At 37.0% G+C, this 16938-nt stretch overlaps 1 protein-coding gene across 2 annotated transcripts in view; it reads left to right on the top strand.

Annotated features, from left to right (window-relative positions):
- Window positions 1–2550: 2550 nt before the first annotated feature.
- The window catches only part of LOC127626264 (histone deacetylase 11-like), a 48531-nt gene continuing 34143 nt past the window's right edge, over window positions 2551–16938 (top strand). Inside the window, exons 1-6 of one of the 2 annotated variants that reach the window (XM_052101938.1) lie at window positions 2551–2728; window positions 3514–3575; window positions 3712–3860; window positions 8917–9017; window positions 9692–9718; window positions 10702–10818. In XM_052101938.1, coding sequence (XP_051957898.1) covers window positions 3541–3575; window positions 3712–3860; window positions 8917–9017; window positions 9692–9718; window positions 10702–10818 — 429 coding nt within the window. In that variant the 5' untranslated portion in view covers window positions 2551–2728; window positions 3514–3540. The remainder of the gene's footprint in view (window positions 2729–3513; window positions 3576–3711; window positions 3861–8916; window positions 9018–9691; window positions 9719–10701; window positions 10819–16938) is intronic. The other variant, XM_052101937.1, reaches the window with a different exon arrangement.

The following is a 16938-nucleotide window of genomic DNA, read 5'->3' as shown; positions in this document are numbered from 1 at the left end:
AGAGAAATATTCAGCTTTGAAGAAAAATGAAGATCAGTTCGTAGACAGAATTATGTATGGGGTCAGGGGTGTATTAATGCAATCAAATTTACCTAAGGACTGGGTTGGTTTCATTGCTAAGGAACAGAGGGATGTTCTTTCTATACTCTGAAATAATTATTGAAATATTATTCAAATAATAATAATAGTAAATAAATAAATAAAAAAACCGAAAAGACTGAGCTCTCAATTTATGCTAAAATATTCCATTATAGAAAGAAGTTACTCAGGCTATGCCATAGGCTGCCTCAGCTTCAAAGGGCAGTCACAGTGTGACTGTACTTTGTGGGGAGTGCAAAGAACCATTACATTTCATGCTATAGGGGTGCCTTTAGATCACCAGTGCCTGTGAAAGAATAAGGATGCTGATAAAACACATGCTGCTGTCTATTCTTTTTTTATCTATTGTACTCTCTTACATAACATCTGGATTGTGGTTGTTACTCTGGGCTGAATGAAAACAGCGAGTTGGTTACAGATATAGCTTCACCTCATCTCTGACACTGGGATGATGACATCATTATTGCGTAAGTGCTGCACACACTGATATTTATAGTGACTTAGGGACATGATTAACCTGTGAAACAAATTAAAGTTCCCAAAAAATGTCTGGAATCATGCTTTATATTTTTACTTGTATAAATGCTGTTGGAACATTCTACAAAATTATTTAAAGAGAAAAAGGCTGGTGTCAATGTGTACTTTTAAATATCTTATTTGAGAACTTGAGAAAGATATGTCAATTTACAAATGTTTTAAAATATTTTTTCTCTTTTAACTTCTTTGAGAATGGATTTTTTTTTTATTTGCATTTGTATCGTTATATGTTATTTAAGACTGTAAACATCTGCTGATGGCTGCCTTGACCAGGATACTTCTGTAAAAGAGAATCTTAATCTCAGTGAGTTTTATTTCCTGGTTAAATAAAGGACAAATAAAAAATATGCTTTATATGTAATGTGCAATTTGTAGTAAAATCATGATGAAAGCAATAAACCAAAAATTATGAGTTTTTCAACATCTCATCATACACTAAAAAAAATGTGTTTGTACTCTAAAGGTAAACATTAGTGGGGTTTAATGCCTGAAGATCACAAACTTGGGTACAGTTGATGATAATTTACACTGGTGGCCAAATGTTTGCAATAATTACAGGTACTTCAATTCACCAGTGGCATTCAACTGATCACAAAGTATAGTCAGGACATTACTGATGTAAAAACAGCACCATCACTATTTGAGAAAAAGTCATTTTTGATCAAGTCCCCATTTCCAGCAGCCCTCATTCCAACTCCTTATCCTTGAGTAATCATGCTAAATTGATCATTTGGTACTAGAAAATTACTTGCCATTATATCAAACACTGATGAAAGCTATTTGGTTCATTAAATGAAGCTTAACATTGTCTTTGTGTTTGTTTTTGAGTTGCCACAGTATGCAATTCAATTATAGACTGGCATGTCTTAAGCTCAATACTAGGTAAAAAAAATGGCAGAAAAGAAACAGCTTTCTCTAGAAGCTCACCAGTCAATCATTGTTTTGAGGAATGAAGGCTATACAATGCTTGAAATTGAAATTGAAGATTTCATACAAAGGTGTACACTTCTGTACTGTCTTCAAAGCCAAAGGAAACTGGCTCTAACAAGGACAGAAAGAGATGTGGAAGACCAGATGTACCACTAAACAAGAGGATAAGTACATCAGAGTCTGTAGTTTGAGAAATAGACGCCTCACATGTCCTCAGCTGACAGCTTCATTGAATTCTACCCGCTCAACACCAGTTTCATGTACAACAGTAAAGAGAAGACTCAGGAGGCCTTATGGTAAGAATGGCAAAGAAAAAGCCACTTTTGAAATAGAAAAACTAAAAGAAAATGTTAGAGTGGGTAAAGAAACACAGATATTGGACAACAGATAATTGGAAAAGAGTGTTATGGATCTTAAACCCATTGAGCTTTTGTGGGATCAGCTTGACTGTAAGGTGCGTCAGACCCGACAAGACAGACACATCTATGACAAGTGCTACAGGAAGTGTGGGGTGAAATGTCACCTGACATCTGGACAAACTGACAGCTAGAATGACAAAGATCTGCAAAGTTGTCATTACTGCACATGGAGGATTTTTTGACGAAATCTTTTTGAAGTAGTTTAAGTTCTGAAATTGTTTTCAAAATGTAATTTTTCATATTATTAATGTCCTGACTATACATTGAGATCAGTTGAATCCCAATTTGGTGAATAAAAGTACCAGTTTCTTTTCATAAGAGCAAAATATGTACATTATTCCAAACTTCTGGCTGCCAGTGTAGATTTACGAACATAGCATGGTCTAATAATAATCAGGGGGAAATAACATATTACATCACATAATATTAAACCAAATAATCTTGATAAATGAACCCAAAATGTAGAAATCAAGAGACATTTAAAGAGTTCAGCTACATTGTTATTGTATGTCATAATGACGTAGGGAAGGGGCGCGTGTGAGAACGCAGCTGCGCTTCAGGAGGAAAGCACTGGACAAGCAGACGATTTAATGTGCGCATAATACTCTTCTCTGTAAATATTTAATAGAAACAACATCATTATCTATTAAGAGCATGATTGCACGTGTTACGTTCATAATAAACGCCTAGACGACAAAAATATTTTCAGCGTAGAAATAAGAGACATTTAGAATGGCTAGCAGGTAAGTCGTGCTGATTTCACATTTACAGCGATTATTGTAAATATCCAAACACAAAAATGCTTTTTGAGTAGTTTGGTCCCGCTGTATCTTTGAATAAGTAGTTAACACTTTGTATTCGGCCCTTATGTTCATCTAGAGATTTCGTGGATATTTTAAAGCTAAAAGATTTCCTGTGTTGCGTAATCAAAATTCTTTGAGCGCATGCGCAAGAAAAGCATTCTGGGATATGTAGTTACCCTCCCCCATTTTAGTGCAGTGATAAGCCTGAAACTACCAACACTAACTTAACTTAACATTTTTGTTGTTATTATACATTAATAATGACAATAATAATAGCAGTAGACCTTATTCAGAGTAGCATCATATTTAATTTTTGACAGGAATGAAAATGAGGCTGTGATGGTCTCTTCTAAGTGACCTGTTTTCGTTGGTGTCAATTGTTTGATTGATGAAACATTAAAAATACACCTTTCTAAATTATTTTCAGTATACTAACAACTCCAGACAACATGACATTTGAAAATTAGGTGTTATCTAGTAACTTTAAACAGCTTTATACACTACATGCCAGAGTTTTAAGACATTAACATTTAAAAATCCTCACAGCCTTGTTTTCATTCACATTAACAATTAAATGTCGCTACTCTGAATAAGGTCTTTTGGGCACAGTTTGTGTTTGTCATAAACAGAATATTCAGAAATACACTTGAAACACAGTTTCTAAAATATGCAAACTCCCAAAAGTTAATGCTTTGCACTAATGGAATAATTTGATTTGTTTCAAGCTGAATAAATGATATGCTGTGGCCACAATGTCAAAAAAAGAAGATTCAGGTGGAAAGAAGGGGTAGGTAGTTTCTTTTTATTTCTTCTAAATTCACTGCTGACAATGTGTGTAACCAAGAACCTCACTGATTGTATATATTCTCCTATAGGTTGCACATAAGCATGATTATTTACAATGCACATTTCTCTTCCCACAGTTCTCACCAAACTGAACTGTATGCAGAAGTCCCTGCGACATGCCTCCCTATTGTCTATTCTCCAGAGTACAACATCACCTTCATGGGTCTGGAAAAGCTGCATCCCTTTGACGCAGGCAAATGGGGCAAGGTCATTCACTTCTTAAAAGGTAAGCAGCACCACTTCAGGTGCAGTTTGCAAAAGAGGCATTCAGACCACTGTGTAAGGTGCCCTATGAAATACAATACACAAGAATGAGGGATTCGAAGAGCAGCAAATCAGGGATGGTGTGGGGGGTATAGGGGAGGTAAAGTAGGATAGAGAGAGGAACAATCATTGAGGCAGAGATAATGAGGGAAGCTGAACTCCCTTTGGGAGCAAAAGCAAAAGGAGGTATGCTTCTTGGCTCCTGCTGCAAGGTCAGGGGCAAAATGGAACTCTGGGAGTACTTTAAATGAACTAGTCAGCAGCACACGCTCTGTTTCCTCATTTATTTACATAACAGCAAAGAGCATCTATGTCTTTTAAGGTAATAAAAGTTAACTGGGTGTAAAAAAGGGTCCGAAATTACTAGGACAAAATTTACAAAAGTGACAAAAATGCCACAGATATTTAGAATATCGGGCCAATAATCCTCTTATCTATCAATAATTTTGTATTTTTCATAATATTTAATTCTAGGCCTATATATTAGCCAACCCTGCAGATAAAAACAGTCTAGGCTGGAATTAGCAGGTGTCCCAGCCTTGTCAGACTGGTGTGTTGACTGATTTTAAAGGGGGTTTGGGTACGTTTGGGCCAGCTTAAACTGCCCATGACCAGCAAACCGGTTATGGTTGGTTTAAGTCAGTGGTTAAGCCTTTGCAACAAGAACAACCTTTGCACGAAAAGAAAATGTCCACATTGGTTCTTGCATGCATTGTCACACATTTTTTGAATGTGTTAAAGTGAATGAGATTTGAGAATGGAGCAGTCTTACACTCAACCCTTACAATGGCTATTTTTAAAGGAAAATGCTAAGTTTTTAGAATAACAGATGCCCGATCCAAATCCGATGTACTGTGTGTTAGTCATGTTCGTTACTGTTAAGCTCAAAAAATGACATAAAAGAACCATAAACCCACAATTAAAGTAGTTCACATGACTCATGCATTTTATTCAAAGCCACTTGAAGACGTGCGATAGCTCTGTGAATCACAAAAGTCTGTGTTTTATAATATATAAAATACGCGCGCAGCTCCAGCGCATTTTTGAATGGCGCTGCTCTGTTTACTCACACCTGCGGCTGTTTACACACACACCTGCGCAATATTTGAGCACTACTCAAGAACAATATCCAGACGTATAGATGCAAAAAAAGTTTGGTTCACTTATATGCATTTTGAACAGCACCAGAGGAGCATTTATACCAGAATTGGAATAAGAAGCGAATTAAACTACTGTGAACTTGCCTACAAAAAGACACATACAGGACTTCCTGAAGAGTTCACAATGTCAAAATAAAAGCGTGAGGGTTTTTAACATTTAACGGTGTCATGGAGAGACTCATGGGGGCAGAGATATGAACAGTAGCAGGGTTTTTTGAACAGATGATTGAAACAGTGATGTAAACATTGTGAGTAAATCCAGTTGAGCAGAGTGGCAAACAGCAGGTGAGTGATATCCAGACAGGGTATAGACACGACGAACAGATAACTCACAACAGTCTTATGATACTTGCAGACAATAATGAAAGGTGTGGGGTCTCAGAGATACTATTGATGAGAACAGACAAAAAGTGTGTGAAATCAGGATATCTATTAGATTAGAACAGTGGTTCTCAACCTGGGGGCCAGGAAACACTAGGGGGCCTCAGCACACTTCCAATGGGGCCTCAAGTTGACTTAAAATGTATTTAAAATAAGAAATATTAAAATAATTAAAATTCAACTTAATTAAAATGCAAAAAAAAAAAAAAAATCTTTCTGAAACTTCTAGAATCAAAAATCTTCCATGATCAATTATTTTTATCAGACATCAAAAGATGTCTTGGACAGTCGGGGGCCTTGGAGTCAAAACGGTTGAGAACCACTTGATTAGAACATGCTAGAGTCAAATCTAATTATGTTACAATTAAAAAAAAAGACAACTACCTTTTACTCAAACTGTGTTTCTGATAATATAATGTGCAATGAAAACATATGCATTAAATGATAAAAGAGTTTAAAATTCTTCAATGTGCCATGAACAAGCATTTTCACTAGTGAATCCCACTGTATATTTGCTCGAATTTTTATTTTTTTCAAAAGAAAAACTAAATAAAAGTAAATGCTGAATCAACCAAAATCGAGGACACACATAAATATTCAAATAACAGTGAAACCTTTTGCAGTGTTTTGATCTGTGTTGATGTTGCTTTGAATGCAACAGATTCCAGATTCAAACCCCCTTCATGTATACAGCTTTTTAGTAAAACTAAGCGAAATCGCTACTGCATATCAGTGGATTGAAGATTGCGTATTACGCAATTTCTTTGGAACGGAGGGCAGAACGCGCGTCAGAATGCGGGGACGCGTTGCCTCATGCTGCTCTCGTATTCTGCCTCTACCAGCGTCCGTAACTGACTAGAGCGAAGCATAATGAACTTGATATACTTTTGACCATGTACACTCGCTAAATAGAGACGGAATGTGTCAAATGTATCAAACAAAAACCGCATCGGAGAATACAAGAAATGGAATTGATTGACAAACAAGCTTTTTGGAATCAAAGGTGCCGGAACACTGATCTGGACCGTACCGGCCCAATTTAACCCCTGTATATATGTACAGTGCATCCAGTGTTATGTTTATGTTACAGCCTTATTCCAAAATTGATTAAATTCATTATTTTCCTCAACGTTTTACAAACAATACCCCATAATGACAACGTGAAACAAGTTTGTAAAATTATTAAAGATAAAAAACATTTATTACATATATACAAGTATTCACAGCCTTTGCTGAATACTTTGTTGAAACACCGTTGGCACCAATTACAGCCTCAAGTCTTTTTGTGTATGATGCTACAAGCTTGGCACACCTATTTTTGGACAGTTTCTCCCATCCTTCTGTGCAGGACCTGTCAAGCTCCATCAGGTTGGATGTGGAGCATCAGTGCACAGCCATTTTCAGATCTCTCCAGAGACGTTCAATCGGGTTCAAGTCTGGGCTCTGGCTGGGCCACTCAAGGACATTCACAGAGTTGTCCCGTAGCCACTCCTTTGTTATCTTGGCTGTGTGCTTAGGGTCGTTGTCCTGTTGGAAGATGAACCTTCGCCCCAGCCTGAGATCCAGAGCGCTCTGGAGTAGGTTTTCATCAAGGATGTCTCTGTACATTGCTGCATTCATCTTTCCCTCGATCCTGACTAGTCTCCCAGTACCTGCCGCTGAAAAACCTCCCCACAGCATGATGCTGCCACCACCATGCTTCACTGTAGGGATGATATTGGCCAGGTGATGAGCGGTGCCTGGTTTCCTCCAGACATGACGCTTGCCATTCAGGCCAAAGTGATCAATCTTTTGTTTCTCATGATCTGAGAGTCCTTCAGGTGCCTTTTGGCAAACACCAGTTGGGCTGTCATGTGCCTTTTACTGAGGAGTGGCTTCCGTCTGGCCACTCTACCATAAAGGCCTGATTGGTGGAGTGCTGCAGAGATGATTGTTCTTCTGGAAGGTTCTCCACAGAGAAACGCTAGAGCTCTGTCAGAGTGACCATCGTGTTCTTGGTCACCTCCCTGACTAAGGCCCTTCTCCCTCGATCACTCAGTTTGGCCGGGCTGCCAGCTCTAAGAAGAGTCCTGGTGGTTCCAAACTTCTTCCATTTACGGATGATGGAGGCCACTGTGCTCATTGGGACTTTCAATGCTGCAGAAATTGTTCTGTACCCTTCCCCAGATCTGTGCCTCGATACAATCCTGTCTCGGAGGTCTACAGACAATTCCTTGGACTTCATGGCTTGGTTTGTGCTCTGACATGCATTGTTAACTGTGGGACCTTATATAGAAAGCTGTGTGCCTTTCCAAATCATGTCCAATCAACTGAATTTACCACAGGTGGACTCCAGTCAAGTTGTAGAAACAACTCAAGGATTATCAGTGGAAACAGGATGCACCTGAGCTCAATTTTGAGTGCCATGGCAAAGGCTGTGAATACTTATGTACATGTGATTTTGTTAGTTTTTTATTTTTAATAAATTTATGTAACATAACAACATGTGGAAATAGTGAAGCGCTGTGAATACTTTCCAGATGCACTGTAATCCTTGATTAGCCACTAATGATATGCAGGTGCGTGTAATCAGAACTCAGGGGAGAGTGAGCGTTGACAGCAGTGAGGAAGAAAGAGAGAGAGAGACTGGTGGATCCATGACAAATAGTGCACGATTGAGATATATTACTATATATTACTATTATAATATATTATTATTATCATTATTATCATTTGATTACATACTGAAATTACTGTTAATTTTACTGCTACATTATCCAGTATACTAGTTAATAATAAAGTGTTTCTTAATAAGCTGTACATCTATATTGAAATAATGTGTTGTTAGAGGTTTGTGTTTCTATACATATGAAAGAGTACGCCCAATTAGTTCCACACAATAATGTAAAGATATTCTAAACTGATTATTATTATGATTATTAACATCTACAGTAGCTCACCTGATAGAGTTGTGGACTTTGGACTCGGGAGACCGAGCCTCAAGCCCAGCCAAGGACGCTCAAAGCGAAGTGTCATAGAAATGACACGAAATTACGTGGTAGATGTGCTTTTCATGTCGAATTTGCTTTTAAAACACTATCCATTAGGTTTAGGAGTTGGTTTAGGTTAAGGGTGTCTTCTAAGACACAATTGTTTAGGTTTAGGTTAAAGTTTTAAGTTAGGGTGGTACTTTTTACTCATTAATACATCCATCTAATATTCGCCTTAAAAACCTCATCTGATTCCAACATAATTTACCTCGCTTTTGGTGCCCCCTTTGGACATTTCACGTGTAATGAAGCACATTATTTTGGTTTGCAAACATTTTGCCATTTTCACGTAAATTCCATGAGATCAGGCTGCGTATTTTTACACAAGCTGTACAATAAATTACGATTTCGCCATCTCGTACTAATTATTAAAAGTTGTCATGTGACTGTGTTGTGTGTTTGCATTAATTTATTGTTTCTTTCATATGATACCTTGAAATGTTTCCAGAGGAACAGTTCATCACAGATGAGACCATTGTTCCAGCCAGGGAGGCCAGTGAAGCAGATCTTCTTGTGGTTCATACTACACGTTACCTGAACAGACTCAAGGTAGATAAACAGTTTCGGCTGTGTCCATGCACCCAATCCTTTTCCCAACACCCATAATTCCATACACTGATGGCAAAAGGTTACTAGAAGCAATACAAATAGACAGTTATAAAAGCAGCATTTTGATTTTCAAGTTGTCATATTCTTTACCTTAAACTGACTTGCAATACACTACAAATGTACTTATTGCAGGCCTTCTAGGAGATCTATTATAGCCCCATTATGACTGTGGACATTTCCTACTTGATGAAAAAAACATCACGACGTACGATTTCATCTCAGAGGCAATGAGCCATTGAGTCACAGAGGAAGTGTACAATAGCAAATTGCATCTGATTCCTCAGAGTAGGTCTTTATTCCTGTCCAAATCAATCAGTTTTTAGTCTTCTGCACAGATTGCAGTCTGCCAAGCCCCCAGTGCACTCATGAGTCAGCTGTCTCACCATGCAGACCATACAATGAGGGCGGCTCAAAAGCTTCTTAATGATCCCACAGGCGTTCGCTCCTCAGACTACCCATGTTGTATAGGAATCTATATTTGTTGATGCATGTGTTGCTTGAGTGGCTGCTTATAGCTGACTCTCCTCTCTGTTCACTCTTGAAAGGTGATCGTACAGATAGTTTTTTTAAATCGGCTCTGTGTATGTATTCTCTCTTTCCCTTACTGCATGCAGAACGCTATCTTGGAGGGCTCCAGAGAGGTATCTGAGTTCTTCTGTGACCAAATCTTGTGTACTTGCTCCACTCTTTCTTTCACTCTATAATATGCAGTAGTCTCTTTATCCTTCTTTAACATTTTGCCACCAGTTTGCATTTCCATTAAATTACCACTTATGTACATTTTTTTGTACTGTACAAAAATAACTTTTACAGAGTATGTTTGATTTGGTTTATAGTAAAAATATTGAGATATTCTTAAAACAAGATTAATATACTTCAGAAGCTAAATAACATGCTATAAGATATTTTGCCTTGTTATCCATGACATCTAATGATATTTAGTAACTTTTATGCTTATAACAAGAAAAACTATTTGTCAATTTGGTAAGAAATAAACCCCTTATAAATGTTGTCAGATTTCTCTGAAAACAGGTCTTAATATCTTATGTCAAATATTTTTTTTTCTTATTATTTTAAAGGTGATTAGATAGTTTTACTTGAAAATAAGCCATAAATTCTCAGTTTTTTGCATTGTAATGCCCTATGTCGATACTGATATCTAGAGGTGTGGCCGATATAACTACGATATATATAATGTAACTTAATGATAGCAAGTAAATTTGGACAAAACTGTTTCACACAATAATAACTCCAAATTCTCTAAAAATATTTAAAAACAGAAACTGTTACCTAATGTATGCTATGAACAAAAATGTTGGTTGTTTAACTGATACTAGGCCAGCTGGACAAATTTTCCTGGCCGATATATCTGCCTATCACTGATATCAAATTTATTCTACTCCCAAAGATGGATTCTAAATCTGATTTACTGTACAATCCACCACCAACCCCTCTATCAATTACTTTAGTGTTCTGTTTAGTCATTTGATTATTGTCTGATTTTTATGCCATTAATTGTTATTGTGTTTTATGTCACAATATCTGTTAATTATGGTTATCTGTTAATTGTAATAGTTTTGCTTAGAACCTGAAAAAATGTGCTTGTGATTTCTGCCCCTCTCAGTGGTCTCTGGTGGTTGCCAGCATCACAGAAATCCCACCTCTGCTGTTCTTGCCCAACTTCCTGGTACAGCGTAAAGTTCTGAGACCCTTGCGCACACAAACGGGAGGAACCATCATGGTAGGTTTCAAATATCCATTTCGCCCAGAGATGTGTGTTTGCCATTATTACTCATGATTTGGAATCAATTGTAATGGATCCTAATAGGAATTTTCTTATAGGATCCCAATCAATGGTTCCTCTAAAGGCTCGGATATACTTAGTTTTTCACACACGGTCGCGCACTCAGCCTTTCAATGTATACTCTTTTGACTGCTAGTGTATACGTTGACGCATTTGCGGTGACAGTGCGTGAGGACAAGGACTGTCTGCATGTCGAGAAAATCTAGGCCACATGCGGTCACGCACTGAAATGCGAATCACAGGCTGAATCACGAATCGGCGTGTCTGGCGTGAGCGCTCTCAGGAATAAAGCAGACAATGTTTCAACATAATAGTACAAATGTTGTACTAATAATGTAAAATAATACAAAAAAGTTGTACATGTTAAAATTATTGAACGCTTTATTAACTAACATGAATTAACAATGAACAATAGTATTTTCATAAATTAACATTAGCCAATTTTAATAAATGCTGTAAAAATATTATGTTCATTGTTATTTCATGATGCCTATTTACTAATATTAACAAATACAACATTATTTTAAATTGTCACCAAGAATTTAAAACTCAATAGCGCCCCATTGTGAGTCATCGCAGTGAGTCATCATTTTGCTCAGATCATTTGGCTTCACAGCGTATTGTTCAAAGTTTTACTTGGAAACATTTGGTGAAAGATTTTGTTAGGGCCCAGTTAGGACCTCTCATTGGCATACGTTGAAATAACCTGGGGAGGAACAGCCGGTAGGAAAGGCTCTGAACATCTGTGATAGAGGCACTCTGAGGAGTTTCTCACAGGTAACACAACCATATTAACACTAACAGCCTCTTTTGAAGCTATCATAAAAACAGACACATTACTTGCTGTTTTTCCACCGAGGAGTTAAGCCGTGAAATAAAAACAAAGGCTGAGAGTGCTACTTTAATTCCTAATGAGTTTTATTTCTCAGAGGAAGTTTCTGTTTTTGGATCTTAATAACCTTCTTGGATTATGTGCAATCTGGCCCATGACAATTTTCTCTTTTCTCAGGCTTGCTGATATTTGAATTGTTGCATTTAAATATTTTAACAAATGTAAGCAATCTAATTGCACAATGTGAGCACAGCTGAGAATGCTATTTTCTACCAAAGCCATTTAACAAACAAAAGAAAGAAAAAAAAAATATTTTATGACACTATTTACATTAACAATATCTTAATACTATATTTTACTACCTGGTCTCATAGAATCCCATTTCTATACCTGCAAAATAATTTTTACGTGAATAGAGTTGCTACAACAATTACTTTTATTCCCTTTCACACAAATCACAAGTAAAGGGCAAATTATAAGTTCATAAACACATACTTTTCACTCACACAATGCTGTCTTAAGACATCTAAACACTTTTACTATAGTGCATGACTTGTAAAGTGATGCATTTTAACTAGTGCTGTCAGTCGATTAAATTTTTTAATCGCGATTAAACGCATACTTTCTGAAGTTAATTGCGATTAATTGCAGATTTTGACTGTGCTGAAATAAATTTTCCCGTCAAAATGCATTTATTTCCACCTTAGGGAAGAACACAAAACAATATGTAACAATATAATGCTTTATTAACAATTCCAAACAAAGCCTTCCGCAGTATAAAGATAGAAATGCACTAAAATAGCACCAATTGAAGTAACGTTAAATGTTTCACAAAGTCTAAGTGGGAGGTTGACTAATTGAAAGACTAGTCCCCACATAGGTTGCATTTTCATTGCAATACATCCACTTTGCTGCAGCAATCATGAAGTCGCGTTCGTGACTCGTGTTAGAGCGTCAACGCCAACATCAAGCGCTGCTTTGAACTCCACATGAAAAGCATTTGCAGACAAAAACATCTCATTCTGCATTTTGGTGCTTCTGTGGTAATTAAAATGTGCCTTACATAAGCTGAACAATACTTGATTCCTGTCACAAGTCCCATCTGGCTTGTTTTGTACATCAGATAGCATTAAGAGCTCTTTTCCCATTACTTTATCTCTCTGATGTGTGTGTGTGTTGTGAATAGGGCTGCAACTAACGATTATTTTGATCATCGACTAATCTAACAATTATTCAAACAATTATTCGACTATTCTACAATTATTGCAATTAAAGACAAAATATACTTATATTCAAGATCTATTCTCTAAAATCAAGTCTAAATATCTTATATGCTGCATCTAGGGGGGAATGCATCTTTGCATTGGCCAGTACACCGAAAGAGAGCGCGTGGCACACACCAGAGACCGCATGTCTTTTTCATAGAGAGTGTTTACACTGAAAAGCAAGATCCTGTGTGTTTATGCTGAAAAGCGATTTCTGTTCTGTTTGTAATAAATGTGACTCAACGTGGACTGTGGAAACCGGCTCCCGCTTCCTCCTTTAGCTGCTCCAAACACGACCCTATGCTACACTCTCTTATTAATGAAGCTATGTATTGCCAAATTTCTTCACGATAAGAAATGCACAGTGACACATATATTATGATTCAATAATTTGCGAGCAATCACGTTATAATCTTGCTGCGTTAAGCGAGCACACTCTGGGATGAGCGTCCCCGCGACAGAGTGTGCATCAGCTGGGTTTCAATATCTCCTCCTCAGATCAGGACACTTCGCACAACTCATAGAAGAGGCGCTGACCGCACAGAGAAATGCCAGTTTCGAAGTTTGAAGTTATTTACATGGCCTGCTTTCTTATTATTTGAACTTTAATAAAGCTAGAACGTATTAACTATAACTGCATTAAAGATGTAACTCTGGGGTGTTTCCTTTAAAGGCACTTGACATGCAAATTTTGCTTCAGCATTTTGCAAGGAGAGTGCTTCTGTATTTACTTATTTTGTAGTATTCCCTCGTACTTTGTGATCTACATCACCTGAAGATGCTTGGAAAGCTTAGAGTGCATCTGGACTGTGAGGTGTGTTTTCTTTCTCTCCTCAGTCAGGCACGAGCTGCAGTGCTGCTCTCACTCATCATTAGAGTTTCATATGATCTCATGTTATGTTAACCCTCTGGGGTCGACGGACGCGCCGGTGCGTCCTGCTGGATATTTTCGTCATTACAGCAGAAACAACTTAAAATCCTCCGTCATTTTTGGGTATACAGATAAGTGTAAGACATCATTAGAGACTATAAATTTTATTTGTGTACACTCACAATAACAACAAAATCTTGTGCTTTTGTAAAATAAATAAAATAAAAAGGGTGAGCTTTCAGCAGTCTCTGTAGCATATTTCAGAAACACGTCACAAAAATGAACCGAAACTCTGCGAATACTTATCACACAAACATGAAACATATGTCTAAAGAAAGCTTAAAAGTCTACTTTGAAAGTCTACCTTTAAATAAAACTATTCCAATTTAAAACAAATATTCTCCTGCTATGCAATCTGTTTGAAACAAAGCGATGTACAGTTTTTACTGGTCTATCTAATTATCTGTAATGTGATCCCACCCACCAGCAGAGCACGCCATTCATACTCTAATGTGCTGAGACGATCAATGCAAATGTACACGCCCCCCCGACTGTGAGGTTGTAAACACATTTAATTAATTTTTCTGCATGTTTGCAACAACACACAGGCGAGAAAGCGCCAGGATAGTATGGAAGATTTAACATTTTTCTCAGAAGAAGAGCAGAGAGACTTGATCCAGCCGATGATACAATTTCAGACGAGTAAGTAATTTAGTTTTCATTAGTTGACATGCTATTTTATATATACATGTATATATTTTACTAGTGGGACTGTTTCCAGACTTGCCAGCCAAGATTCAGAGTATTGACATTTGAAATATATCCTAATAAGCAAGTTTTAGTTACATTTAAATGCTGTTTCGGCTAAAGCAGGTATTTAAATTGTATGCTGTATAATATAAATATGATATGTAATCTGATATGAAAATAATATGAATGTTTAGATTATATTTTATTATGAAAATTAATAAATTGTTCTTTTAAATTGTAAAAAGAGTTCAGAATATCAATGTTGTTTCTGTATTTTGGATCAAATAAATCCAGACTTGGTGAGCAGAAGAGACTTCTTTTAAAAGGTAGTGTAGGTCTAAAATTAAGCAAAGTCTTTATGTAAAGAAAATATATAGTCAGATTACTTATTTTAACTTAAAACTTGATTTTGATCATTAAGTCTCCTCACATTCATTCTCTATCCCTCATTGATAGGCCCAGGGGAGGGGTCTTTGTCTCTCAGGTGTGAAATACATCCATATTCATGATAGTTCACGGCTCCTTGCATAATCAACTCTAAAATTACTATATTGTTTTGTATGAATGAGTGATCAGGATGGTTTTCACATCATTTTGTAGCAAAAACTCTCTCCAGTTCTCAAAAGTATTGTGGACAAATGTTTAGTATGTGTTATATGGCCTTATTTCAGTGACTTAAAATGTTAGTTTTTCAAAAACCATGCTTAAACATAATTTTCTCAAAAATACAAACCTGTACACACATGTTGCTCACATATTATTGTAGCCCAGTTTGTGCTGAATACAGTGTAATCAGACTTTAGCCATTAATATGTTTTTAAGCAACTGAAAAAAACACAAATGTCAAGGCATGTCAAAACTTCCCCAGGGCCCAAAATACCCTCAGACCCCAGAGGGTTAAATGAGATGAAATGACTATTCGAAAGCGAAAATTTATTTGAACAAAAAGTATTATTGTCGACGTTGTCGATAATGTTGACTAATCGTTTCAGCCCTAGTTGTGAAGTGTGCATCAGTGTAATTAATCCGGGTGGAAACATTACAAAGGTTCCGCCCTTCCAACCAGTGTTTATGCTGGTTTATTCTGTATTAACGGTAAATGTGTTAATCGCGATTAAGAAAAATTCACAGATTCATCTTTTTTTAATTAAACGCAAGCGTTAGCGCATTAATTCTTACTACTCTTATTTTAACATTTGCATTACATAACCAACTACATTAGAAGCTTATTCAAGAACGATCAAATTGTGTGGTAGCTGAAATTATATTCACATTGCACTTGTAATGCAAAGGACCAGGGGAAGAGTCCAAAAGAGCAAGCTTGTTGACCCGTAAGCCGAAATGGTCATAGAAGCACCACAAAATTATGTGGTTTCAGCAATTGTGTTTGCATTTATATTTACTTTTATGACACCATCAGTTATGTTTAGGTATAAGGTGTAGCGTAGGTATGTCAGTTTTGTTGATTTAAAACTCAATAGAGCATTAACATTAAGAATCTCAATTGTTTGGGAAAATTTTGTATTCACTTTTAGCACCACACAATGGACAAAGAAACAACATAATATCATTTTGCAAACATTTTTGCCACAGTCATGTAATTATCAGGCTCAGATGTTTAATATTGCTATGGTGCTTAACCATGCAAAAGTTGCTGCCACAATGTTTGGGAGGGCATCGCTATGTGGTTGCTAAGTTGTTCTGGGTGGTTGCTAGGGAATTGCTGGGACCCCTCCTTGAGGATGCCCTAGTGCAGCTTCTTTCCCTCCCTGTTATTCCAGCAAAATAAAATACTGCAGTAAATTACCTTGTGGTTTGCCAGGTGTTCTCCACAGTGTCTCTGACAGACCATGCTGCGCGACAGACGAACTCGCAATAAGTGTGCTCCACACGTACCTCTCAGCCCGAGAACATAATTATACCTCCCATCGAGCCCTTCTCACGGTCTTCTAATTGACTGCCATTTTTGTCAGCAGTTGTTTGACTGCATGGAACTCTAGTCGTGGTTCGGGGAACATGGGAGGATGTGCAGGCTGTCCCCATCTTAGGTAGTGCGCTGGGAATTTCAAGGTTAGACAACATTTACCATGTAATTGTGGCCGTTTTGGGAGGAAATATCATAATTGGCAGACTCAAGTCATTAATCTCTGCTTTGTTGTTATGAAATTGTTTATTATCAGATGCCTAATGTGATGAGTATAAATGAGATCAGATGTGAACACTTGTCTTTGTTTTAGTAGCACTTCTCCAATGACAAATGGTTTGATTGAGCAGTGGAAATGAGTTTAGTGATACAGCATGTGGTCATTAATAATGTGTTTGTATTAGTTAATGCTTTC

This window comes from Xyrauchen texanus, chromosome 32 (genome assembly GCF_025860055.1).
Source record: "Xyrauchen texanus isolate HMW12.3.18 chromosome 32, RBS_HiC_50CHRs, whole genome shotgun sequence".
NCBI classification, from domain to species: domain Eukaryota; kingdom Metazoa; phylum Chordata; class Actinopteri; order Cypriniformes; family Catostomidae; genus Xyrauchen; species Xyrauchen texanus.
This window is presented reverse-complemented; position numbering and strand designations above follow the sequence as displayed.